At 51.1% G+C, this 24867-nt stretch overlaps 4 protein-coding genes across 6 annotated transcripts in view; 2 read left to right on the top strand and 2 right to left on the bottom strand.

Moving 5' to 3' along the window:
• Nucleotides 1-6870, bottom strand: part of ACSF2 (acyl-CoA synthetase family member 2) — a 37753-nt gene extending 30883 nt beyond the window's left edge. The window contains exons 1-2 of the mRNA XM_035342362.1: nucleotides 6724-6870; nucleotides 546-741 (exon numbers count right to left, since the gene is read on the bottom strand). Coding sequence (XP_035198253.1) covers nucleotides 546-741; nucleotides 6724-6785 — 258 coding nt within the window. The 5' untranslated portion in view covers nucleotides 6786-6870. The remainder of the gene's footprint in view (nucleotides 1-545; nucleotides 742-6723) is intronic.
• Nucleotides 6871-9796: 2926 nt separating this feature from the next.
• Nucleotides 9797-14626, top strand: LRRC59 (leucine rich repeat containing 59). 2 transcript variants are annotated; one of them, XM_035342356.1, is made up of 7 exons: nucleotides 9797-10076; nucleotides 10408-10467; nucleotides 10987-11145; nucleotides 11487-11591; nucleotides 12279-12351; nucleotides 13020-13193; nucleotides 13546-13640. In XM_035342356.1, exons 1-7 carry the CDS (start codon nucleotides 9972-9974, stop codon nucleotides 13623-13625), a joined length of 756 nt encoding a protein of 251 aa, XP_035198247.1. In that variant the 5' UTR covers nucleotides 9797-9971; the 3' UTR covers nucleotides 13626-13640. The 2 variants fall into 2 exon arrangements, with proteins under 2 accessions (XP_035198247.1, XP_035198246.1); XM_035342355.1 differs by lacking the exon at nucleotides 13546-13640 and adding an exon at nucleotides 13822-14626 and having other exon boundaries at nucleotides 9801-10076.
• A 1705-nt stretch (nucleotides 14627-16331) lies between these two features.
• On the bottom strand, nucleotides 16332-21413 carry EME1 (essential meiotic structure-specific endonuclease 1). 2 transcript variants are annotated; one of them, XR_004755130.1, is made up of 10 exons: nucleotides 20592-21413; nucleotides 20381-20508; nucleotides 20071-20163; nucleotides 19494-19615; nucleotides 18912-19038; nucleotides 18227-18342; nucleotides 17322-17511; nucleotides 17170-17225; nucleotides 16890-16959; nucleotides 16664-16805 (listed from the first exon to the last, which is right to left on the bottom strand). XR_004755130.1 is itself a non-coding variant. In XM_035342344.1 (8 exons), exons 1-8 carry the CDS (start codon nucleotides 21223-21225, stop codon nucleotides 16629-16631), a joined length of 1587 nt encoding a protein of 528 aa, XP_035198235.1. In that variant the 5' UTR covers nucleotides 21226-21407; the 3' UTR covers nucleotides 16332-16628. The 2 variants fall into 2 exon arrangements, 1 of the variants encoding a protein (XP_035198235.1); XM_035342344.1 differs by lacking the exons at nucleotides 16890-16959; nucleotides 17170-17225 and having other exon boundaries at nucleotides 16332-16805; nucleotides 20592-21407.
• On the top strand, nucleotides 21307-24417 carry MRPL27 (mitochondrial ribosomal protein L27). The gene is made up of 4 exons (XM_035342361.1): nucleotides 21307-21435; nucleotides 22636-22758; nucleotides 23503-23570; nucleotides 24001-24417. Exons 1-4 carry the CDS (start codon nucleotides 21414-21416, stop codon nucleotides 24205-24207), a joined length of 420 nt encoding a protein of 139 aa, XP_035198252.1. The 5' UTR covers nucleotides 21307-21413; the 3' UTR covers nucleotides 24208-24417.
• The last annotated feature ends 450 nt before the right edge of the window (nucleotides 24418-24867 follow it).

The raw sequence follows: 24867 nt of genomic DNA, 5'->3' as shown, positions 1-24867 counted from the left end.
CTTCTCGTGTCTTCTGAGACGTTGCCCTTCCTTCAGGACACACACAAAGACATCTGTATGTATACACACACACACACACAGATACCCCCTCGTTTCTGTGCATTATGTTAAGACAAAGTCCTTGTCTTTGCTCACAGTTGCATTCGTGCTAGGACTAGAAACGCCGACACGCTCAGGACCTCCGAAAGTCAGAGCAGAGTGAGTAACACAAGAGCTGGATTCTGCTCGGGGTGACAGAAACGTCGTGACTCAGCCCGTAACAATTACAGCCACTATCTGACGTGTTAAATACTAAAGTTCCTTCTGAGATGTAAAGCAAGCATTTTACGTGGCATGACTCAGAAGAAGGATGAAGGCAGCACACACCCCTCATGCATTCACCCAGGACATGCTGTTACTGTGGGCTCGGGGCCAGGCCCGAGATGCACATAGGACAAACCTCACTGCTAAGCTAAGGGATGAAGCCAGTTCTGATGTCTCCACCGTACCTGTTGCTGCCAGTACCTGTCTGTTTGGGCTCTCTGACCGGCGAAGCAGACACTCACCTCCTCTTTGAACTGAGCAAACGTCTTCCGAACCCCATCTCGGACGAAGACGAAGGCGTCACGGTCAGGAAATCGCTCAGCCGTCTCGTCCAGGCACTGGCCCACGGTTTTGTTTAGAAGCGGAATGTCTACGGTCCCTTGGACATAGCTGTTGGTCGCCCGCTGGGATGCGGCGGGTCTCCTTGTGTGCAGGGCACTGTGAAGGAAAAGAAGGTATGAAATAGATGTCAGCAGGGTTTCCTCTGCTCTCCCAGACCCCCAGAGCTCTCCTTAGGGAGCCATCCCACGTTACACTGCCTCCTTACTGAGGTGATAATCCCAGCTTACCTCACTGACTTTCTAACTCTGTAATCTAAGACCCAAATGATTCCTAAGCCACAAGGTTCAGAGCAGGGCTCTGGTTACAAAAGAGTGTATTTTATTTAACATAACCCATCAATGCAACCCTCGCTGTCTGCAAGGACTATCAACCTGCCTACAGTACCAGGGGATTATGCATGAGGGTTAAAAGTCGTGGCAGTTCATCCCTGGGTCACCTTTATAACCTTTCCATGTGCTGTTCCAGCCGCAGTTTCTCCACCCAGATGAAGGACCATAAAATGCCAACATGAATCACCAGACAAAGGCGGAAGGTGTTTGTTGTTTTTTTTCTCCTCCCCAGAGCTCAAGGGCTCACTCTCAGGAGGTGCAAACAGTGCATCCCACTGAGGTAAGCAGAGAGCTCTTGCTTTGCATCAGCTCCAACAGCATTTCAGCAGTCAACTATTAGAGAATCACAGGATCACGGAGGAGCTGAGGCTGGCACGGACCTCTGGCTGTCACCTGCTCCAGCCTCCTGCCCCCGAGGGATGGGATCCCCCCCGAGCCTTCCCTCTCCAGCTCACACAGACTCCTTCTGAGAGAGAAGCTCCACTGCCATCCTCTTCTTGGGCTCTCTCCAGGGGCTCCACATTTCTCCTGGACAGAGGAGCCCAGAACTGGACCCAGCACTCCAGGTGTGGCCTCAGCAGTGCTGAACAGCGAGGGATCCCCTCCCGCAGGCTGCTGGAAATGCTCTGCCTAGGGCAGTTCAGGATATCATTAGCCTTCCTCGCAGCAAGTGCACATTTCTGGCTCACGTTCAACTCGGCGTCCACCAGGACCCGCAGCGCCTTTTCTACCGAGCTGCTTTCCAGCTGGGTGGCCTCCAGCACGTCCTGGTGCCTGAGGTTGTTCCCCCTCAAGCGCAGGATTTTGCATTTCCTCCTTGCCCCCCCTTAGGGCAACAGAGAAAACTGCTTCCAGCATCTCTAAATATCTGGACGGGTTATTGATTTTGCAGTTTACTGAGGGATTGTAACCGTTCTTAATCTTGCTACAATATTAAAACGTGCAAGTAACTGGGAAGGTGTACAGCAAGAACTGTGCGCAGGAGAATTCTCCAGGCTGGTTTCCCTCGGCTGGAAAGAGCCGACGGCTGAGAAAGTGAAACTTAAAATCAGAGATACATCATCTTAACCTTCCCTCAGAAGGCCTGCAGAGAACAGGAAATTCTCATCTCACAGAATAAAAACTGCTCAGAAGAGTTCAAAGAAGTTGAGCTGTAAGTGAGGGGAGCTGGCGAAGCACCGGCCTGTGCATACAGCGCTAAGCGGGCTGCGCGCGCTTCACTGTGTGTGAGCTACACTAGAGAGAGTTCATGGTCCTGAAGACAGCATCGACAAAACAAGGAGCTACCAGATGGATGAGGGGAGAGAGCTGCAAAGCTAATAAAGCCGGCTTGCAGGGTGGAGGAGGCTACACCCACCACAAACCCCGGGACATCGGGGAGGGAGGACAACATGGGAGGTGTTCCAGCAGAGAGAACCTCGGTGGAAATGGCACGACAGAGGACTTGAGAGAAAATACAGTTAGGAGAGGCACCGATAGGATGCGGGCAGGGCAGTGGGAAAAACGTTTTAAAACCATTAAGGCTTTCCCTGAGGTCTGAGACACACCAGATCTGTGAGAGCAAAAACCCGAGCAGCCTGAAATAGCATAATGAAGGGTACAATTGTACCAACATTCTGCAAAGACTTGGTGCTATTTACTACACAGGATTTGTTTTCCTGCCCGTGAGAAACAAGAAGCAGCATGTAGCTGCTTCCTCTAAGGGGTGAGCACAAAACAAGCTTTTAGCCTCAAGGCGGGGAGTTCTGCTCTGAGAGCTCAGCAGATCACCGAACCTCCTTCCACACTCCTTTTCGGCCACGGAGAGCTGTGCAGCTCCCGCTCACCCTGCTCAGGCAGTCATTTCTAGCAGTCCTGCTGGGCAATTTACACTCAGGCTGTACAAGGGTTGCCACAGAAGGGGAAGGGAGGACACAGCCAGCAAACATTGAAGAGAATTATCTGTTCTTGTTTGAAAGCTCCTGGGCAAGGCACATAGAAAAACCAGGAGATGAAAGGAAGCTCTGAAGAACAAAAGCCTTTTATAAAGGTTGAGAAACCTCTCCCTAACCCAAGGGAGGGACGAATGTTCCTAGGAAAGCAATAAAAGCCACCACAGCCATTGTCACTCGCTGTTGGTGAGCAGATAAGCCCTTGTCATGCTGCTGGAGAGTGGTTTCAGACGAACCGCTCCAGTTTCTGGCACGCTGGAGGAGGAAACCATGAACTGTCTGCAGAGACCTTTACTGGAGAGCACTACGTTCTCACCTCCGGAGCCAGGTCGCCTCCAGCTGCAGCGGGAGCAGAACCTGTCCCTGAACACATTTCCACTGCCAGGCAGCGGAGGCACAGAGAGAAGCTGCTCCCTCCTGTGCTCAGCTCCCTCAGGCAGCCTGGAAAGGGAAGAAGAGGCTGGGGGTCAGAGAGCAAATGCTGACCTGGCTGCGCAAGAGCCCTTTCACCAAGTGCCCTCCTGGAGCTCACCTCGTGCTGAGTGGGCTCGGCGCTTTGCTGGGCTGGGAGCAAGTAAACAGAAGCATTTCATCAGCTGCACGGTTCCTCTTGGGACACAGACCAAGGGAAGCGTTGCTAATTGGTAGGGAAAAAAGAAAGTTGGTCTGACATACGTCCCTAGCATGTGACTGACACACAAAAAAAGACTGAAATAGAGAAAATTCAGTCCAAAAGCAGAGCCTCCAGCTGAAGCAGCCTTGTGCTCTCTGCAGCCAGCCCTCTTGCTCTCCCAAGCTCCTTGCACAGCCCTCTCCCCCTGGCAGGGAGGAGGGTGAGTTTTACACCGTCAGGACCTGACAAAGGACAACACAGACCAGGCCTCCTGCTCTTACTCTCTCCTTTTTTTTTCCTCCAGGCCTGAAGAGCCACAGGGTCTCACTGACCTCCCGGCAAGCAGAATTTCACCCTACATATGTGACAGTTTTTTTTTCTTTGTGCAAACACTGAAGCCCCTCCTGTAGTCCTTACAAAGGGCACTGCGCAGAAAAGTTTAAGGGCCTGATCCTCACTCATGACATGCAAAGCCAGAGCCAAACAACGGCTCCTCCTCCAGTCCTCACAGCTCCAGCTCCCTCCCTGCCCTCAAATGCGGGGCTGAAAGAATGTCAAAGACCAGGGAAAGATTTCTTTATAAAGCCCTGCACTTAAAAATCCTTCTGTGAAAAAGCCAAAGGTTAGCCTCAGTGCGAAAACACGCACAGCTCATTCGCACAAGTCCCAAGCATTCACACCCTCACTTGCAGCTTTAAAATTAGGGTCTAGGACGCCTCATGCTCAGAACCCAGAGTCCCTACCTCTTCTCAAAGTGCTTCCTCACACGGCCTCTACAAAAACGTGAACGCAGCAAAACTCACAGCTGTCATTTGTTAAAGTTCCCTGAATTCCAGTCTGATGTTGCAAGCGCTTCAGCATTTCTGTATCCCACATTCCTTGGCCGTGGCAGAAAGTGAGAGGTGTGGGACAAAGTGAAACAGTGCTCTGGAAGCACAGGGAGCCCAGCATGGAAGGAACAAGGCAGACGCGTGATACATTAATTACCAGTCGCACCGTGCTGAAAAAGGTGCTAGAACCAACCTGTAACCAACAGCGAGTGTTAAACTGGAAGAGTGCTTCGAGAGGCCTCTACCTAGAAGGGTCCGAGGGACTTAGAAATATTTGTTTTGTTCGTCTTTGTTACAGAAGACAAATAATTCCCCCCTCCACCTTCCCCTGTGAAACAGCTGGCACTGCTGGAGATGAAACAAGCCTGGTGGGCCCCTGCTCTTAGGGCAGCTCTCATCTCCCTGCCTCAGCTGGAGGGGAGCAAATAAGCTCCACGTGCTCTTGGGATTCAGCATGCTGATAAACAGTATACCTAGAGAGCACGTGCCTTCTTTTAGCAACACACTGCAGCAGCTGCAAGCAAGCCAAACTCATCGCCAGGCTGCTCCTAACTCCAGGAACTTCAGAGTTCAGCAGCGTAACTGAACGGAGACCTGGGGAAAAAGCACTTCCCTCCTTGGCATGCACGGAAGGGAGGCAAGCGGCTGAATCCCGGCAGATGAATGCTGCCAGCCCTGCCTGGCCGTCAGCAGCCAGAAGCCATCAAACTTAATAAAGCGCTCTTGACTAATCTCAGGGCTACGTATGAACAGCCTCGACTAACGTTTTATTGTTGTTGACATCAGATAAGCAGTTTCGTTTTTCCCCTTTAACTCTTCCTGTCTCTATAGAAATTATCAGAAGAGCAGCACGGGGCAGAGGCATCGGTGTAAGCATTTATCCCACTACAGGGAGGACACAAAAAGCTCCTGCTTTGCAACTGGGAAGGACGTTGACCTGACCTGTGACATTCTCCCTGCACCTACATAAAAGGCTCTGCCCTCCCGTGGCTTGAAATTGAACCTGACTACAGAGGTCACGTTTGGAGAGGTTCACAGACTCCTCCGCCACTCCTTTGTTCTGGAAAGTCGACCGCGATCGTTTCCCCGAAACAACAACTTTGGGGTCTTTTATGTAACACGGCTGCAATAAAAGGGTGGTGAAAGCTAACTCTGCAATGCCTCACCTCTTCCTTGCTCTTTGAAACAACTCTTTTGACTGAGGAGTTAATGTTTTGATTACTTTTTAATTTTTGTTTGCTTTAGCTTGAGGAACGATAGACACCAGAGCTTTAACGGAGTCCTCAGATTCCAGTTCCATCAGACAGCAGAATACATTTTCCACTGCGCCTCTTTGGCTTCTGCCCTCTTCCTGCCAAAAGGATAAGTACTGCCTGATACTAACAGCAGAATTTACGAGACATTTACGTTTCTAGAAAGAGTTTACTCCTTTAAATTTGCTTTGCATCCCACAGCTTTGGGCTCCTGCCCCTCGGTTCCACTTGAAATTCTAGTCTGGAGCCCAAACCACAACAAACTTTGTCTTGCTTCTCTTCTGACCCCGTTTCTTAAGAAGGGGCTTTGTGGCAGCAGTCCTGGCCCCAGCACCACCTCACTCCCTCTCTGAACCCAGCTGAAAGGAAACACCTGGACCTCAGGTGTGAAAAGCAAGAGCTGCCCCTTGTGGAGTTACTTGCTGGCCATGCCTCCTAGGGAGGATTACTCTCTGAATTTCTACTAATTTTTCCAAGCCCCTCTCCAAATCAGTTGCTTTCCCTTTTGCTGTTTTTGCCCAAAAACTTGCTCTGAGAGGCAGCGATGAACGAAAGCAATTATTGGCCAGGCTCCAGAGCTCCTTGCTGCCAAGGACCAGCTGGCACCACGTTGCCCCTCGCCACCCTGCCCACGCGGCAGCCTCTGCACGGCCCCGGTGCCAACAGGGGTGCTGCCCTCCCGTCAGGGTGCTGGGGGAAGAGGAGAAGCCGTTGGGTACATCTTGTGCTGCTGCAGCCCGAAGGGAGCTGCTGCACAGCTGCCCTGCCCTGGGCACACGCTCCCATCCCTCTGCACGCTGTGCTGGCCTCATCCCTGCCCCTGGTGTCCCCCCCAGGACAGGCCCCCTGTCTCCTGCCGCTTTGGGGGGAGGGGGGGGGCGGTTATAGGGAAGCCAAAGGACAGCGACAGGCACTTAGAGGAAACCCCCAGCACTCCGAGCTGAACCTGACCTCTCTGCACTGCGACCACCCCCAAATCCCCTGTCCCCTCTACCCCCACCTTGCACCACTGCTCCTTATAGCTCATTAAAGTCCCTTCCAGCCCCTTCAGGTCCCTACCAGCCCCTGTCCCCTCTTGCCCCACCCCCGTCCCGCTGACCCCCCCCGCTCGCCCATCCCTACCGGCCGCTCAGGAGGAGCAGCGCCCGGCGGGGCAGCGCTGCGAGCCGGGCGGCGGTGGCCATGAGTCCGGGGGCACCGGGAGCCGGGCGGTGGCAACGGGGCGGGGGGGGGGGGGGGGCCGGGCCGGGCGGCGGCGGGGGCGGTGCGCACCGGGAACCGCCTCGGCCCTGGCCGGGCCTGGCCCTGGGGGGCTGCGGGAGGGGCTGGGCTAGGGAAGGGGAAAGAAAAAGGGGAAGAAAAGGGGGGTTTGGCCATCCCCGGCACCCCCCCGGGGGCGTTCCGCAGGCAGGAGTGGGGTGGGAGGGGGGACGCTCCGCGTTCCCTCTGGCTCGCCGCCCCCCCCACCCCGGCACTGGCGGCTGCCGGCAGGGGGAGCAGATCGGGGAAGGATGGGGGAGCCTTCCGGGGGAAGGCTGTGTGGCCCAGGATGGGGGGCCTGGGTGCTAGGACCCCCCATACCTTGCCCATCGCCCCCCCGCCCTCTGCAGCTGCCCCTCGCAGCGCCCTGCACCGCAGCCCCGCTCCTCTCTGCTCCCGTCCACGCTGCCCCCCCCCTTTTTTTTTTTTGGCTAACCCAGATGCCACACGCCCGCCCTCGCTGTTCCACGCGCCCCAAGTAAGCCCCGTGCCCTGGCTGAGGCTCACTTTGGCACAAGGGCTGAAATTCCCCCTGGCGAGGCAACCAACGCTGCTCATCTCCGCGCTGTGCCGGAGCGCTGTGAGTCACCGACTGACTTCCAGCCTTGCCTACGCAAGGAATTATCGCAGCTACCACCTCACCGGGAGGTTTCGGCACTCCCTGTACCCCACCACAGCACAAGCAGGGCAGCGAGGAGCTGGGGAGCTACTCCAGAGCCGGGCAGGCTATGGGGGACCACGCAGCAGCGCTGACACTGGGGGGGCACACGCGTTGTTCCCCACGGGAAATGACCAACAGCCTTTTTGGCACGGCCTGGCAGGGGGGGCAAAGCCTAACTCATTTTGGTGGCAGGGCTGAGGCTGCGTTTGAAGCCCTGAATGCCATGCAGGCAAGAGCCAAACAGCGCTACCAGCGCGGGGTTGCTTCTCGCTCGGCCACTGACCTGTGGGGTGATTGGTGGCACTGGTTCTGTAGCTCCACTTCTGGTTCTCCTCCCACGCTCTGCCCGGGTGGACACGAGTTCAGCAAGCAGAGTCTTCACGGCATGCTGTGCTGTGCTGAGCACAAGGGAGCTCGTGGGAATCAGGACTGACCCCAGAATCGGTGTGTCTCAGGCATCAAAGCCATAAAATAAGCTCATAACGTAGCCCTGTAGTGAAATGCTGACTGCAACCACGTCTCCCCTTCTGGACAGCTGGTTTTAGAAGCAGACTTTGGATTTTCCCCGATGTGCATCTTGTTCACAAAGCACAAGGAGCTTGCTTGGTGGTTTTCTTTGGTTGGGGGAAGGGAAATCTTTGTCTTCGAAATGTGAAAAATTGGCTGTGGCTATGCACAGGAACTGGATAAAGCAGTGGGAATCTCCTCCAGCCCCTGACCCGCTCCCTTCTTGCTGCTGTTCCTCCACCCTTTCTCTTGCAGAGCAGGCAGACGCATTTCTGGAGATGATGCAAGGCCATATGACATCCATGGCCAGAAGTCATCTCCTTCACTGTTGCAGCAAAGCCCAGTGCAATTATCTGTATCCATACTGCAGGAGCATCAGCGTTGTGCTTGGTGTTATATACCCACAGAGGGGAAAAAAAAAAAGCCTGTGATCTGAAAAACCCTCACCTTAAAAACAAACAGAAATCAAGCTGAGTTTCAGGCTGACCTTTCTTTCCACATTTGGGTCACTGGGCTACAGAGCGAAGCCCGGTTAGGTATTAAACAAATAATTATACGGGAGTTAACGTGACCTTCGCGTCTGGGTATGTTCGTTTGAGATGGTCAAAGCCTGAGACTTTGAGATGGCAGCACACATGAAGGCATTTTCTACACAAGCAAAAGGTCTCACCCAGGTCCCCTCTGAGCCTCTACATGGAGGACTCCGTGTGCCTCTGCCAGGGTGGCCAGGGTGCCCATCAGGTGGGAGCAGGGGCCGTGCTGCTGCACGAGACCCCACGGGAGCTCCCCCTGGCTCTGGGTAACCCAGGTCACCTCTCTTGGTGTCCATGTCGGGAGACCTGACGATGCACCACCTTCCCTCCTGTCCCTGGCACAGCACTGGCCCTTCCTTGCCCTCTGAACTCGCTGTGAAAGGCTGAGGCACGGGGGAGGTTCTTGCGTAACCAGACCTCGCTTTTCTCACAGCAGGGCTCTGTAATGTCAGCTTGCCACTGGGAGGTGCAAGAACCTGCTGAACTCACAGGACCTCCTGGGTGCGAGCACATCAACTTCAGGCAAATTTCGTTAGATTTCTATGAGACAAGTCTGTGTTCGCTGTTTGTGCTGCCTTTGCTCAGGGACTCCTGTGATCTCAGTTAGATCTGTGCTGCAATAAGCAGATCTCAGTGCTGGAAGAGGCCTAGAGGCAGCTCAAAGCCTTACCAAGGCACCCGTGGGGCAGATGCGCTGGAACAGTTACAAACATCTTTGCAGGATCATGTACGCCGCAATTTGCATAGGGGCCAGCAAAGCCAAGGTTGGTACTCGCTGCAATCCCATTACTGGTAATACCCATTTGGCTCTGTCCCAGGCTCCTTTTTTTTTGACTTTCCCAACAGTGGGTCAGGTAAGGCAAGAGAGCACTTTGTGTAGTGCTGGAGTTTTGGATCAAAGGAGGAGTAATCGCTGCGGAATTCCTCCTTGTAAAGAGGAACACCTTGGTGCAAAAGAAAGACACAAAAACCCAAGCGTGGCATTTTGATTATGGACACCATGAAGAGAACAAAGCAACGGCACAACAAGGCACGGATTGCTCAGCTTGCCCGTGATCTGCTGCTGAGGATGCTCCGAAGCAGCAGCAGCCGAGTGCCGGTGAGGAGGGGACGCAGGAGTCCTCGGAGCCCCCCTCTGAGCCTCCGAGCAGCCGGGGGGCAGCGGTGCGCCCCCGGGGGGGAGCGGAGCTCGGCGCTCCGGGCCGGCAGAGGGCGCTGGGAACCCTCCCGGTGCTGCCGGCCCGAGCGAGGACGTGGCCGCGGAAGTGGGTGGCGGAGAGCGGCGTGGCTCGGCCTGGCCCGGCGGCTCCTCGTTGTCCCGCACCGCACCGCTCCGCACCGCGCTGCCCCCGCCGCTCCGCGCCGCCCCGCGGCCCCGCGCCTCCCGCAGCGCCGCCCGCGGCGGGGCCATGGCGCGGGGCGGCGGCAAGGCGGGGAGCCTGAAGGACAAGCTCGACGGCAACGAGCTGGACCTGAGCCTGTGCGATCTGAGCGAGGTGCCCGTCAGGGAGCTGGTGAGCGGCTGGCGGCGGGGAGGTGCCGGGGGGTGCCCCCCCCGGGCTTCGGGGAGGGCTGCGAACCGCGGCCGGGGGTGTCCGAGCTGGCCTGCGGGTTGATAACGTGGCCGAGAGGAGGGCTTGCACGTCCTGTTAGCCACAGAGGCTGCGTGCTGTAAGCACAGGAATTCTGCCTCTCGGCTTTAAAGCCAGGATGCTGAGTCCGGACCCCGTAAGGAACAACCTCGGGGAGGAACCGGCAGGCTGGGTGGAAGACTGCAAGAAAAGTAGCACATGCAGTCCGCGTTTGTAGCTACCTGGTGGCCGAAATACTTTGTTTCTCTTTCAGGCTGCACTTCCGAAGGCAACTATATTGGATTTGTCCTGTAACAACCTCATTTCCTTGCCGGTAAGATGCTGGAGGGAGCCTTTGTGAAGATAAGGAGGGTCTGCTAGGAAATATTCAGGAGAGATACGTAGTGCTCCAGCAGAGACTTACTGGGAGGCTTGGAAACGGCTCAGTTCTCCTGGTGGGGTGGCTGAATGGCACTGCTGCCGATTAATGGGTCAGTACGGGTGGGAAATTTTTACTGAGGCAGGTAGCACCTAACGAGAAAGAGGTTGAACTGAACAAAGGTTGCATCATCTTCCTGCCAGAGGATCCCAACATGAACACAGACCAGTTTCCTTGGCAGTGGAAATTTGGTTTTCAGCTGTCCTGCTGCACATCACATTTGGTTTGTCTGTCCTGTCTGTCCCGCTGCTACCTCCCTCTCTCTTCCGAGAGATTTTCCTCCTGCTGCCGTCCTGGGCTAAGTTCAGGATTTGTAGCTTACGTAAGGTGCAGGCTATCTCAGCATATTCCCTGCTGAGGTTCCTTCATTAAGATGCTGACAAGATTTCTCTGCTTTTTGTATCTGGCTTTTAGTCAGACTTCTGTAGTTTGATGCACCTGGTGAAACTGGATCTGAGTAAAAATCGCCTTCAACAGCTGCCTTTGGACTTTGGCCGCCTGGTCAATCTGCAGCATCTGGACCTCCTGAACAACCGTTTAGTCACCCTGCCAGTCAGCTTTGCACAGCTCAAGGTAAAACTGTTTGCTGGGCAGTTACGTAAAGCTTTGGGATGCGAGCCAGGGTCTTGTGATCCTTCTCAAGTTGATTTCCCTGGTAAAGCATCCATCCTGATGACTACCCATTCCAAAATTCAGCTGTCTCTGCACCACAGCTCAGTGGAAATTACCTCACACCTATTGAAAACACCTCTGCCTGAGCTCTCTACTTGTCTCCCATACCTGTTTCATTCTTACGAAGTAGCTGTTTGCTTCTGCTTTGGATCTCTTAAATAATTACAGGACCGTTGTGCTGTTTGTGGTCAGCTGCTTGCAGTGTGCTCTTACAGCCTCCCCTCTGTCGTTCCCTTCTGCAGAACCTGAAGTGGCTGGACCTGAAGGACAATCCCCTGGATCCTGTTCTAGCTAAAGTAGCCGGAGACTGCCTGGACGAGAAGCAGTGTAAACAGGCTGCTGTCAGGGTAAGGAACCTGCTTGCTCTTTTATTCTTTTTTCCTTACTTAGCCCTGTCGGTGGATGGCTTTTCCTCTTTTTGCTTAGCAAGCTGGGCAGCTGCTCCTGCAGCACTCTAAAATTTCTTCAGCCAGCGAGGTGCTGGTTCACTGTGCTGACTTCACTGCTTCTGTGCCTAGAGAGGGAAAACACCAGGCTGAGCAGGACTCTTCCATCGCTAGGGAAGCAAAGGGACACTCCGACAAAATAATCTGTGTAGGCTTATACTCCAGAGTACAAAAATCTTTGGAGAAGTTCAGGCAAACTGTAGGGTCACATAAGTAGTTACTGCTGGGAGCTGTGGAGCAAGAATAGTTAAAAATCTGTGCCTGTGCTACTGCTTTGTTGTGCTGTTCTTTGCAAGAATTCAGTTTGCTGAAACCAAAATTGTTCTGTGATCCTCTGTACCAGCTAGCATCATTTGCCATGTTTGCTCTTCTGACACACAGACCTGTTTCTTAACTGCAGAGGTTCATGCAGGAAGGTCTGAGCCCTCTTCAGAGCTGTACCTGCAGGGCTAAGGCAGCTGTGTGCAAACTTGGGGCTTGGTTAGACCCAGCTGACTGTCCTCAGCTACGCCCCAACTGCTCTGTTTTGAACTGGCTACGCAATGAGCCTTCTGCAGAGCTCTCAGATTGTTTTCTTGGGCCTTGAAGGTACTGCAGCATATGAAAGTGATCCAGTCTGAGCAGGACCAAGAAAGACAACGGAAGCTCCAAGCAGAGCGAGGTAAGCACAAAGTCCTCACACACATGTTGCTGAATTCTGTTCTCAATCTTTAGCATGTCCAGATATATTGATTGCCAGCTAGCAAGTGTTTGTAACCGTCAGAATTTTGTATTTGTAACCACCAGGGAGTCCTAGGGTAGGAGGGCCAGAGGGAGAAAGATAGTCTGGGATCACTGTGCTGTTTGTTGCCTGAACAACAGTCCTAGAATGGTTTGGGTTGAAAGGGACCTTAAAGATCCACAAACTGGGACAACTTCCACTAGACCAGGTTGCTCAAAGCCCCATCCAGCGTGGCCTTGAACACATCCAGGAATGGGACATGTGAGGTACCTAGTTGGAATGTCCTATGGGTTGCACATAAATCACATGAAAGAAGAGCACAGGATTTATTTTAAGGAATGCCTAAATCGGAGGCAGCAAGATGTAAGATATGTAATAAAAAACAGCAACTAAAACAACGAAAGTCTACCACAGGGGTTACTTAATTTCACAGAATCAAAGAATGGCTAAGGTTGTAAGGGTGCAGTCCCCCTGCTAGAGCAGGTTGCCCAGGATTGCGTGCAGGGATTTGTTTCCTCATTCCAACTGGGAACAGATAAGCAAATAATAAGGAAGAAGGCAAGGGCAACCCTTTAAATTAAAGGAAAGCACTTCCTATTAATCCCCAGAAATGGAGAAGAAGCGCGAAGCTGAACAGCGAGCCAGGGAGGCTCAAGAAAGGGAACTGAGGAAGCGAGAGAAGGCAGAAGAAAAGGAACGCAGAAGACGGGAGTACGATGCTCAGAGAGCTGCAAAACAGGAGATGGAGAAGAAAACTAAAAAAGAAACTGTGCAAACCCGAAGTAAGTAGCGTCCACAGTGAGTCCAAATAAAGACTGTAGTGTGATATTTTAATGTGCGCCTTGAGCACTGCGTAGGCAAAATAAGCAGAGGAGAATGAATAAGACCACTGCCATAGAATTGCATATTTTTAGTCTGCATCATATTTTTGATGCCAGATTTGCTTTTATGCAAAAGAAAAGAGAGCAAGTGGTGGGGGAAATAGAACAGTAGAGCTTTTTAAAAAGTCTTACAGGTGGACAGCTGTAGCTGAGGAAGACAGTGTTTCTGTATCTGGGATGAACTGAAGAACTTTCTGAATTCTGTAGTTCAGCGAGTGTTCCTGAGAATTTCCCTCCACTCATTTCTTCTTAGATGTACTGAACTGTATGGTTAAAAACAGATCTTGTGCAACACAGATGCTTTACTTCCTTTACTTTCATGGGCAGAAGTGAAAATCTCAAGCTTCTCATGTAAGTGGGGAGATGTTGTGTATTTATTTATCGACCAGAGTTAAGTGATGAGGATTCATGAGAAAAGACACCCGTAGCACAGGCTAAAACACATTACCTGAGCAGCATGTTTCTGAATCTGTTAAAGATATGTGACTAAATCCTCACGTTCTTGATCTTGCAAACATTCTCATTACAGAGCCCGCCTCCAGTTCTCGTCCTCCTCAGCCGCCCCGGCACAAGCACTCCTGGTCACGGTCAGTGCTGAGGGTCCTGCTGTTGGTGCTGCTGGGCATCCTCTGTACTGTGGCTGTCTGCAAGCTGACAGAGCTACAACATCAACCGCTGTGCATCAGCGTGAACACTCTCTATGAGGATGTGGTAGCTGCTGTGCAAAACCATAAATCCCTGCAAAACCTGCTACACCAGAACTCGCAGCAGTGATCGTCCGGGACGGGCACTCGCTTCGTCAGCATCTCCTTCCACCATCCACGCAGCCAGAATTCCTATGGAATTGTGTTCTGATGAAACTGCTTCTAATCAGTCAGCATCGATTTGCTGGTCCACTCCACGTAGAGCAGAGTTATTGTTTGGATCATCTTTGCTGTGCATGTTTCTCAGTTGGCCTGTAAACTATTATTTGCCCAGATTAACTTAAATTTGTTAATACTTCCTGCCTCCAAGGAATTTTTACCTAGATTGGGAGATCCAGAAAGTTGCCAATTTATAGGAGTGGGGGAAATTAAAACAAAGCCTTACAGCTATCTAGGTAGCTATAGCTCTGTAATGGAGGTGGAAGTTTTGTAATACATATCCATTTCTTGCTCTCATTTCTATTAATGCTAAAAGTCAGTGATACGGCTGTGTGGGGTTGATATATGTAGGCCTCCTCCAGGACCAATTACAAGTTTGCGGAATGGCTGCGCATCCTTATGTTGGAGTGAAGAAGCTGATGTACTCTTGAAAAAAGCTGAAAATTTTCAATACAACAGTTTTCGCATCAATTTGTCTCCACTGGATGTTTATGTTGCTAATGCAGAACACAACTTGTTTTAATTGAAGTTAAATAATTTCAGCGGTTTATAAATTAGCTCTGACTGCATACAGTCACCACGTGTTTTAGCCAGCTACTGCCAACAAAGGAGCTGCAGCCTAAGAAGGGCTTCTTGCCAGTCTGCAGATGCTTTTTTTTGCCTGTAACTAGAGGGGGTCTGACACAGAAAGCCAGGGGATGGGTGGCTCCCTGTAGCAGCGGTAGGCAGCACTGGGTGGCACTGTTGCAGCATCACACACCAAGGCAGCCTGGCAGGAACGGACTTCACCTTGGGACGGCTGCTGCAAAGGCTGGGAGGTTTGGCAGTTTGTACCTAGAGAAGAAAACTCAGCTGTACAAAGGCCTGTTAATTATAAACAGTCTCCATAGGAGAAAAACAGAAGTTGGTCGTGTCCTCAAAGGGTTTGTGAGCGTTAAATTGAAGAGCAGATGTAACTGTGAGTGCAGGTTTCAGAATAGCCACGCTCCAAACTCCACTGAGCCGTGCCAACATCGGTCACCAGGATGGCTCCCTGGTACTACCTGGAATTCTTGCTGATTACTGCACTGCCAGGAGGAACGGCAATTACTCTTCTCACTATTACTGCATTGCCACAAGGAAGTCATCCATAGCATTTCTCATCAAGGTCATCACTCAAACAGTAAGCCCTCACCTTTCCATAGTCCAGCGATAAGTTCCCTCACAACCTTGCAGAAGAAAGCAACAGCATCAATTTAAAATAAAAGGAAGGAGGCCTGTCTCTCTAGCTTAGCAGTACGTATGTTTTCCAAGCTTCCTTGAAATAGCTTTGGTATTTAACTCACCATAGCCTTTAAAAGATCCTTGCTTACTATCTGGAAATGTTCAGAAACATTGCAACCACCACTCAAAGCAACATTCCTTCCCCCTCTGCATCCATTTCTCTCAGCATCTGGCAGGAATCTGCTGCTCTGCTATCTAAGAGTGCTGCTTACGATAACAATTGCAAAGCTATAAAGATTTATCAGTTCAGGTCAGAAGAATGCTACTGGCTGCGCAAAGGTACCTGCTGAGTGTGTGAAGCTGTCATCGCTCAGGATTTTTTCATTTGAAAAATGTTCCCCCTTTCCAAAGGGTGACTTCCATGCTTTGGACGCAGCTGAATTCACACAGCACTCATCTCAGTAAGTGCCTCTGTAGCACAAGACCTCAGCTGTCCTTGGGTGCACATCAGCGCTGACGGCTTCGTGGCCAGGCAAGCGTGGTCCCCAATCTAATTAAAAGAAAGCTTTTTTCTGCCAACTGTTTAGACCTCGTAATTCCAACACATATAAGCAGATTTCACGACCCTCTATAGATTAAGCTGTCTGGAGACTGAATCAGGGCGGTCTAAATTTAAATCCGAAAATTAGTCTTACTCATTCCCATCTGCCACAGCAGAAAACCGAAGAAGTCTACTTTGTGAGGGAAATTCTTCCCCCTCACTAGAGCAGGTGCTGGGGCAGCACCATGTTGCTTTCAGTTGTGTTTTTCACACTGGAGAGAGAAGGAAACTACGTGCAGTTTAGGATACCAATAGCAAATACTCCTTTCAACAGAAGACATACCAGTCACAGAATAGCTTGAGATGGGAAGGGACCTCTGGAGGCCATCTGGTCACAGCTGACTACTGTCAAAACAGCGCGTTAAGAAGCAATGAAAAGCATTATACAAAATGATTTATTTCCTAGGAAGAGCTCTTGACTTAGAAAGGCACCATCAGTGCTGTAAGGCATGTCCATCTCACGCTGTTACAGAAGACAGTCACCATCTGTGTGTGAACCCCAGCCATTCCGCAATTTTATCCAAATTTCTTCCACCATGACAAAAGACTGTACGTGGTTAAAAGTCTTTCAACTACCAGTGATGACTCCACGTGTTACCTAAGCACGTCTTCCCAGAAGGAAGCAGAGTATTTAAAGCAGGGAAACCACAAAATCCTCGTTCACTTGGGCTACCCGGTGACATCCAGATAGAGATCAGGATCGTGAGAAGTCATCTGCAGATAGATTCGCCTGGAAAGTTCTGGTCCGATCCGGCGGGAGGTGGCTGTCACACCATCACCGCGGCGCACAAGGATATTAGCCAGCATGTTCTCCCGCTCCTGCTCTGAGGAGCATCTACTATAGGCCTACAAGCAACACAAAGGAACCATGGCATCATCTATTTGCATCCAGTGCTCAAAGAAAATAATTTAAAAATCCCAGCTATGCACCTGTGACAGCTCTACACCTTCACAGCATGAACTCATTTTTTAGCTGGTCCCTCTCCAGATCTCACTTGCACGCTCAGAGGCAGCTGCAGAAGCAGTACGGCTGCGTGTAAATGGAACACGCTCACTTAATGCTGCTAGGCACGCCCCTGCAGTAGCTAAGAGTGAACAAATCAAGCAGGGCTGCGTGGCTGCGGTGTGATGGGCAACTTCTTCGGCTTCTCCACTGCGGGGAAACCCTTACACGAGCTCCTCTGCAGTCTGCTCTGTAAAGCCAAAGCAATGGGTACCAAGGAGTCAGTTCCTTCACTGCCTTACTACACAGCTCATACAGAATCACTGTTATCTAAATTAATACCAGTTAGAGGGTTTCTTCCACCTTTGCAGTAGCTGGCTGGCTGCACACGGCCCTCGGGATTCCTGAGGCAGCCTTACCTGGTCCAGAAGCTGAGGAGAAGGGTAAGCAGACACAACAGCCTCAGCCATCTCCAGGCTGACCCGGTTAAATTGTTGTATCTGCCTCTTCCACACTTCAAAGAGGCCCTTTCCAGAGGGATCCACCTTCACGCCTCTGCACCACTTGTTCTCTAAGTAGAAAGAGAACCCCGTCTTCTCTTGCGCTCGCCTATGGACAATGGATGGAAATGCAAATGAAGCCATGAAAAAAACCCTAAATTCCTGTATCTCTTATCACACAGAGAGAGAGAGAGCGCATCACTTCTCATGCCAAGCTGTTACAGTCACCCCTGGCATCAAATGATAAAAGTTTGACCCTGTTTTGTCTACACACATCACCTAGTTCTTAGTCTAAGGCCCAGGTTTCCTGTTGAAAAAGAAATGATCCTGTGCTAGGGAGCAATCCTGACAGCAGCCAACATGCACACAAAGCGGTAAACAAGAATTCACTTTCTGACTGCCAAGGATAATCAAACACTTTTAGATGTCATTTTTAAAGACATCTCTTTCCATGGCTGAGACATAAAATACAGCAGCTGCTGTGATAGGAATGCTACGATTGTGTGAGACTACACAAGATGGTTTTCTTCGCTATCACCGTGTAACGTGTTGCTGTCTTTATCAGATGAAACATTTAAACGGTGCGTTCTCGATAATGTCTCTCTTGGTTACATATGGAGGAAAAGCTGGTACTTTAAGAGCTCAACCCTACTCACGTCCCCTTCCCACTCTTCAAAACAGACTGAGATCAAGACCTTTACTTGATGCCAAGAGACTACAACTTGAAACCAGGGTCTCTCCTCACCCCGGCTACTCCCTCCCAGGAGCGTTGAAAGCAAAGCCTTTCCAGAGAAGATAGGACCAAGCCTCATCTGTTTACTCACTTGTACGGTGCTTCAGCTACAGCTTTTGAGAACATAGTGGCAAATTCTCCAAGCTCCTCCCAGCTCGCAAAAAAAGTGACCTGGACTTGTGTGCACAGCTGCAAATCCACCAAGGCCTGTAAACATCATCGGAAACAGCAAATGGAACAATTCACCTCCTAACCTCAAACCCCATTCCTGTCTGGAAAACAAAACAAAACACAACACAAGAACAACTCGAGTCATAACATCTTGCTATAAGTCACAACCACCCACTCCCTGCCCATTTTGGAAACAGCTAGCTTAAGGCACAGACGTATTTCGGGACGCTTTGACTCCTGCTGCTTAATAGCAGCCGAGTGCCATTCCAGCTGCCATCACCCCTCAGCGGAAGGCTCCCGTTACACGCAGGCCACCAGGGCAGCAATGACAGGCTTTACCAGCGGGCCACCAAGTGTGAGAGATGCTAACCAAGATTCACGTTTCCCTGCCCGAAATTAAGGTGAAAGAGACCTGACGGTCCAGGGGAGAGCAGGTTTGTATCTGAGCAGTGGGGAATTGAACACAAAGATCTCTGTCCACAGCACGTAAACTAATAAAAGCTGAAGGTCCCTGTCCAGGAAAGCGTGCGATCAGGTCAAATGTTCCAGTGGTGGCAGACAGCAGAGACAACAGCTGCCTGCATATTCTAAAGGTACTCACTCACTTCTTCCACATCCAGTCTGGATATCTCCAGGCCAGAATCCTGAACTTCCGTTCTCCTCTGTTCTTCTCCTTGGCTTCTATGCACTGCTGCCTGTTGCAGTCTCTTTTTTGACTGAGCTCTGAGACATCTGAGAAGACAAAGATAAGATTGGGAGTTCCCTTCAGCAGAAGCAGCAGGACCAGGCTGCCATGGAGTATAAAGACAACTTAGTACCAATAACCCCTATTAAGGGACACTGAATTTGTAGAAAAAACATTAAGGACCATCAAATCCAAGAGCACTGCATCTGATTAACAGAATTCCTCAGCAGCTATTCTTTGAAAACTAGAAAAACTCTCCAAAAAAGTATTTAGGACTTTTTTTGCCATCCCCATGCTCTTCCCCAGCTATTTGTCCGTGGTCACTGCAGTGACAGACTAGGTGGAACTTTGCTTCTGTTCCTATACAAAAAATAGCGGAGCACTTCTGGGTAGGAACACTAGTTATGCTCCAGTCTTCGCTAGAAGGACTTACTGTAAAAATCTATGGCGTTCTGCAAGGCCAGAGACAACGTAGAAACGTTTGGAGGGAAAAATGTCTCACCTGAAATACTTTTCTACTTCAACTACTGTCAGTGCCAAAATTTTCCCAGGCATTTTCTTCATAACCTGAGCTACAAAGCTCTGTAAGGTCTCCTTCTGCCCTTCTGCACAGCCCTGGGCCTCCTGCAAAGATCAACAGAACCATACTGAGTTACGCAGGCAACCCCAGGAACCTACAGCTCCAATCTTGCATCTGAATCACTGCAGATGAAAAGTTCTGCTCGTGTGGCTCTTTGGGGACAAATAGACAATACTCGATGTAGAAATAAGCTATGGCAGAAAACAAACCAACCAACCAACACAACCCTCAGCATACCTGACCTGGCAGTATCTATTAGGACAACGTTACCTCTTTAAAAATCTGTGAAAATCAGCAGCTAGGAAAGAAAGCTTGTCAGAACTCTGCATCATACAGCCCTGATATGTTTGATCAAATACTGGCTTCTAAAAACAGTATCTGTAGTTTACTGGAACCATGGTTTCCATCCCACATCAAAAGCATCCCGTAAAAAGGGATGACAAATATCACCTTTCAGCAAGGCACGTTCAGAGAGCACGAAGGTTATAAGCAGCCTTACTTGCTTGTAGCCGCGAACCATGGACAAAAACTCCTCCAAGCGAAGCAGAACCAGGACATTTGGCTCTTCTGTCCATTCATCACCATCTTCAGTCTGCCCAGGCACAAAAACGAACAACCAGAGCGTCAGTTTGTTTGTAATTCAGACTCACTCAAACAATTCAGACTCACTCAAACCGGCACTCCCACTCAGAGCTCTGAGTTAGGGAAAAGTTTGGAGAATGCTCACGTGGGTTGCTAAAGACTATTGTTATGAAGTGCAAGTAACAGAGAAATTAAAGGAGAAGCACATCAAGGTTCTGTCCTCGCACCTGAGGTATCACAGCCTTTCTCCTCCAGGTGATGCTGCAGGGAACAGCCTGACTCTCAACCACACAGGAATAGTTTGCAGACTGCAAGGCAGCAAGGACCTGTGCACCACCTTCTACCTGTAAAAGAACTGAAATTGATAGGTAGGTCAGGCTTCCACGGCAAGAGCCAAACTGTCAGCACAAAGCAGGCACGGGTTGCCGGGAGAAGTACCTGGATCCAGCACCACCGTTATGTATTTTTGGCACTCCCCTGGTCGCTGAGCTTTCAGGATCTTGGCAAGGGTCTTCTTCCTTTCTTTCTCCTGCTCCTGCTCCCTCTTCCGTGCTTCTCGTTCCTTTCTCCTCTGCCACGCAGCCTGGCACATCGCCTCCCTCTCCTTCTGGCTATATTTTCTCTTCTTGGGAGCGGGGGAAGTTTCTGCATCGCCTCCGCTTGGTGGGGAACCGCCGGGCCGGGCTGCAGGCTCTGTCACAGCGGCTTCTGGCAGGCCCCGAGCCGCCCTTTCAGCCCCTGCGGCGCCGTTTGTGCCGCCCCAAGGCCTGACTTCGGCCACCAGCACCCCGTCCGGGTCGGCCTGTCCCCCGCCGCCAGCCGCCGGCTGCTCCCCGCTCCCACACGGCCCCGCTCCCTCTTCTTTCCTCAGGGCCGCGTTCCCCTCCGCTGCGGACCGGCCACGGGACAGCCTCCTCTTCACCCGCTCGGCCAGAGGAACGACCTCGGGCTCGCTGTCGCTGCTCAGCACCACAACGGCGCTTCCCCACGCGGGGGAGGGCGGCGACACCGGCCGCGGGGACAGCCCGGACGGCGATGACCACCCCTCAGCGCCCGCCTCGGCCGCCGCCATTTTGTCTCCCCTCAGGAGAGGGAGCTGGAGGGCGGGCGGGCGTTTGCCGCCCTGGGCGCTGATTGGCCAGAGCCCTCGCGCACGCCCCGCGTACTGGACGGTGGTTGGCCGGCGGGAGAGCGTGCGCGAGCGCTCCGACCAATCGCCGCCCGCCGCGCCGGAAGAGGAGGGGAGGCGGCGCCGGCAAGATGGCGGCGCTGGGGCGGCTGTGTGAGTGAGGGGCGGCACTGGGGAAGGGGCGGGGGGCCCGGAGCTCGCGGCTTGCTTTTGGTCTGCAAAATAATTAAACGTCACACATAACATAACCCCGGGACCAGCCATGGGGTTCTGTGTGTTTTCTGGTACAGTGAGCTGGGCTGTAAGTTAGAATGTGGGTGCGTGAAGCTGTGTAACTGCCCTTCCCCTGCCTCCTTCCCTGCGGCCAGGTCCCAGAGCCTGTGTCCTTTACGTAATAAATACCCAGCATTTTAAAATAATGTTCTTCGTAGAGCATTTTCCCTCTTTCTCTACAAGATTCCTAGCTCGCTATCTACGATAACTGCAGACTAAATGAATCCAGGGGTGTTCCTCAGAAGGAGGAAACGAGCATGATTTATGCTATCATAGGCACTCTTCTGCTCTTACCTGCTGCTTCTGAGGTTGAAAAGAGGGATTTAGAAAACTTGGATTTGCCAGGTAACTGCGTGAAGGAGGAACTGCTGAGACCTTTCTAAGAAAAAACTAATTATGTCACAGTCATGTTGTACAAAGAAGTTCACCAGAGGGTGAACAAAACCACTGCGTTTTCTGTCAGTGTCCCTTTTTCATAAATGATTAAGTTTGTGGTGTGAACGATACTGTGTTTCCAGGCACAACCTATGACTGTAACAATTTTTTTGCATTTGTCCTGATTGTAACTCAAGGACTGGCACAAAATGCTGCTGCTGTTATGTTCAGGATAACAACTCTGCCCCTGCTTACATACCCTGCTGGACTGGAGTCTCTTCATTTGTAAGATTACAAAATATTTACTTACTAACTAAATAAACGCCATTCAATTGAGGGTGAAACTGAAACAGAGATCACAGTTTGCCTTTTCTTGAAGCAATATAAGGGCAATTTGTAGCGACCTGCAATTTCTGTAGCACGTTTTACAAGACCTTGCTGAGACATGGATTTGTCTATGTCCTTCGCGTCCTGATCATTTCATTCTTGTCTGGGTAGCAGCAGAACTTGAGATGTCGTCTCTGGAGAAGATTTAGTCCAGGGTGGTCTAACTAAGATTGATGATGAAGTAACTTTTTTTTTTTCTTCCCTCTGGGCTTGTTTGCCTTTAGCTTTAAAAACTGTATGACGCGATAAAATCTGGGGAAAAAAGCACGTCTATTAACTTTTCAGCTATTTTTGTTGTTGTTCTTGCTCCAAATCCAGTTCTGGGCGTTCCACAAACAAGCCTGGTTGCTGTCAGATGTGCTTCTAAGAAATCTGGGGGCAGCTCCAAAAATCTGGGTGGCCGCAGCCCTGGGAAGCGCTACGGAGTCAAGAAAGTAGAAGGTAGGCTAAAAACCAGATACTCTGCCCTTATCTGTGTTTCGTGGCGTCCCTCGCAGGCTGTCCCCTGGCAGGGGCGATAATTGCGGAGCGTTTCTGTAGGAGGCGGCTGAGGCACTCTTCCAGCAGAAAGGAGAGAGGAGGTTGAGCGAAACCTCCTGATCGAGGGTGGGCAGCAGGAGGGCAGGGTGAGTCAGCCTTCCTCCCCGACGGGCCCACGAGCGGGCGGCCAGAATTGGCTACAGAAAACACACTTTGCTTCTGCGGAGAGGCTGGGAGGAGGGCGCGCTGTGGGACACTGAAGAATTTAAGTGTGCTTTCCCCCCATGCTGGGTTGAAAAGCGTGGCATTTTAGCTGCTTACAAAGGGGAGAATTATGACGCGCAGCTGAAGCCAAAGTACAGATTCTTGCAGCTGAGTGCTTAATAATTAGTGAGTTTGCTGATGAAAACATATCAGTGTTACAGGTAATAAAACAAATGCCTTCAGCAAACAAAGTGCCTTGTACCCCAGGAGCAATCTTTTCAAGGACGAGAATTGCCTTTTTCCGTTGTCTATCACTTGCCCTCTGCTTCACGCTAACAGCATTTTCGTTCGGATGCTTTCAGCGTTTGAAGTCATTTTTTCCATAGAAAATTTCCACAGAAAGCTGTTTTCTGTAAGTCCTGGGAGCATTAGTTTTCCGCCAGCTTCAGGGCCTCGGGGAGCTCCATTTTTCCACAGGCTGACTCCGTCATTCTGTTGCAGGTGCGTTTGTGCACGCAGGCAACGTTTTGGCTACGCAGCGATTGATACGCTGGCATCCAGGGGCTTACGTAAGTCACTCTTCTGCCTTCCTTGGTACTCAGAACAGCAGCCCAGAACAGCCCACCTCAGTGCTTCCTCTCTCAAGCTGTTTTTTAATGATCATTTCTATTCTTATTATTTTTATAATCCTGAAATTGGGTTTCATTATTTGGTATTTCTTAGTCACAGAATCACAGCTGTGCCCACCTGATTTAGGAGAGGACTGAGGGTTACAGAACTGGGTTCTTACACTGATGGAATCAGCATCTCCTCCCTCGTAATGAGCAGCATTACACACTGCTGGCTGGAAGCAAGTGGCGTGGTTTTCTTTTCTTTTGAAATACAAAGCAGCAGATGCTGTTAAAGCCAAGATATGAACCAAGGCAGGCAGATGATCAGATGTGCTTCAGTAGCGACCTCCACCCTTTCCATCCTGATGCTGTGCCGGTCCTTTTGCAGGTGGGGATGGGCCGTAACAAGACGCTCTACGCCCTGGAGGACGGGATCGTGAGATACACCAAGGAGGTGTACGTACCTCCCCCCCGCAGCAGCGAGAGCAGGGAGGTGATCTGCCGTCTACCCAAAGGCACAATTCTTTATAAAACCTTCATCAGTGTTATCCCCACCGCAGAAGTGGGGAGCTTTAAGCTGGTCACCATGCTCTGAGTCTCCCGTGTCGTGTGGGGACGGATGGGAAGGAGCGGCTGGGACAGACCGCTGCCAGCTGAGGAGGAGGAGAGTGTTCTAGCTCTGAGGACACCCGTTTGTGCCTTTGCTCTCTTGTTCCCAAAGTACACAGGGTTGGAGTTCAGGCTCTGGAGAGATCTGCTGGGTTTTGTAAGAGTGCTCAATAAATGCATTGGAGTTCCTGTGGGTCTTGACTGTTCATAGGATGTTACCCGTGTTGGTTCAGTATGTGGAGCTGCCTTCCACTGGAGTACTTCGCTCTAGAAATAGCCCTATGACAATACTCGTCCTATTAATAATTGCCCCTGTTTTTACTCATTTGAGGCACTACTGCTGTATTTGTATCATAGCCCAGCACACGGCAGGAGAGGACAGGTCCTTTTCCAACTGCACCTGACTGCATCCCAGGGAGCTAGATTTCTGCTAATTCACCCACCTCACTGATTACCTCAAATACCTGGGAGCATTCCTTTCTCTAACTACACGAGGCAAATTCATACTTCTAAAGCTAATTTGTAACTAATTTTAGAGTGCCTGGTAAGATGCATAAGTCTGGGGTGGTGTCTGAAGCTCAGCAGCTGGAGGTGCCTCGTAAAGCCGTAATCCGTTAGCCTTTTGTCTCCCAAGCCATTCCGTGAT

Source organism: Oxyura jamaicensis, chromosome 18, assembly GCF_011077185.1.
Source record: "Oxyura jamaicensis isolate SHBP4307 breed ruddy duck chromosome 18, BPBGC_Ojam_1.0, whole genome shotgun sequence".
Lineage (NCBI taxonomy): Eukaryota > Metazoa > Chordata > Aves > Anseriformes > Anatidae > Oxyura > Oxyura jamaicensis.
The sequence above is the reverse complement of the archived record's forward strand: the minus strand, read 5'-3'. Positions and strand labels throughout refer to the sequence as shown.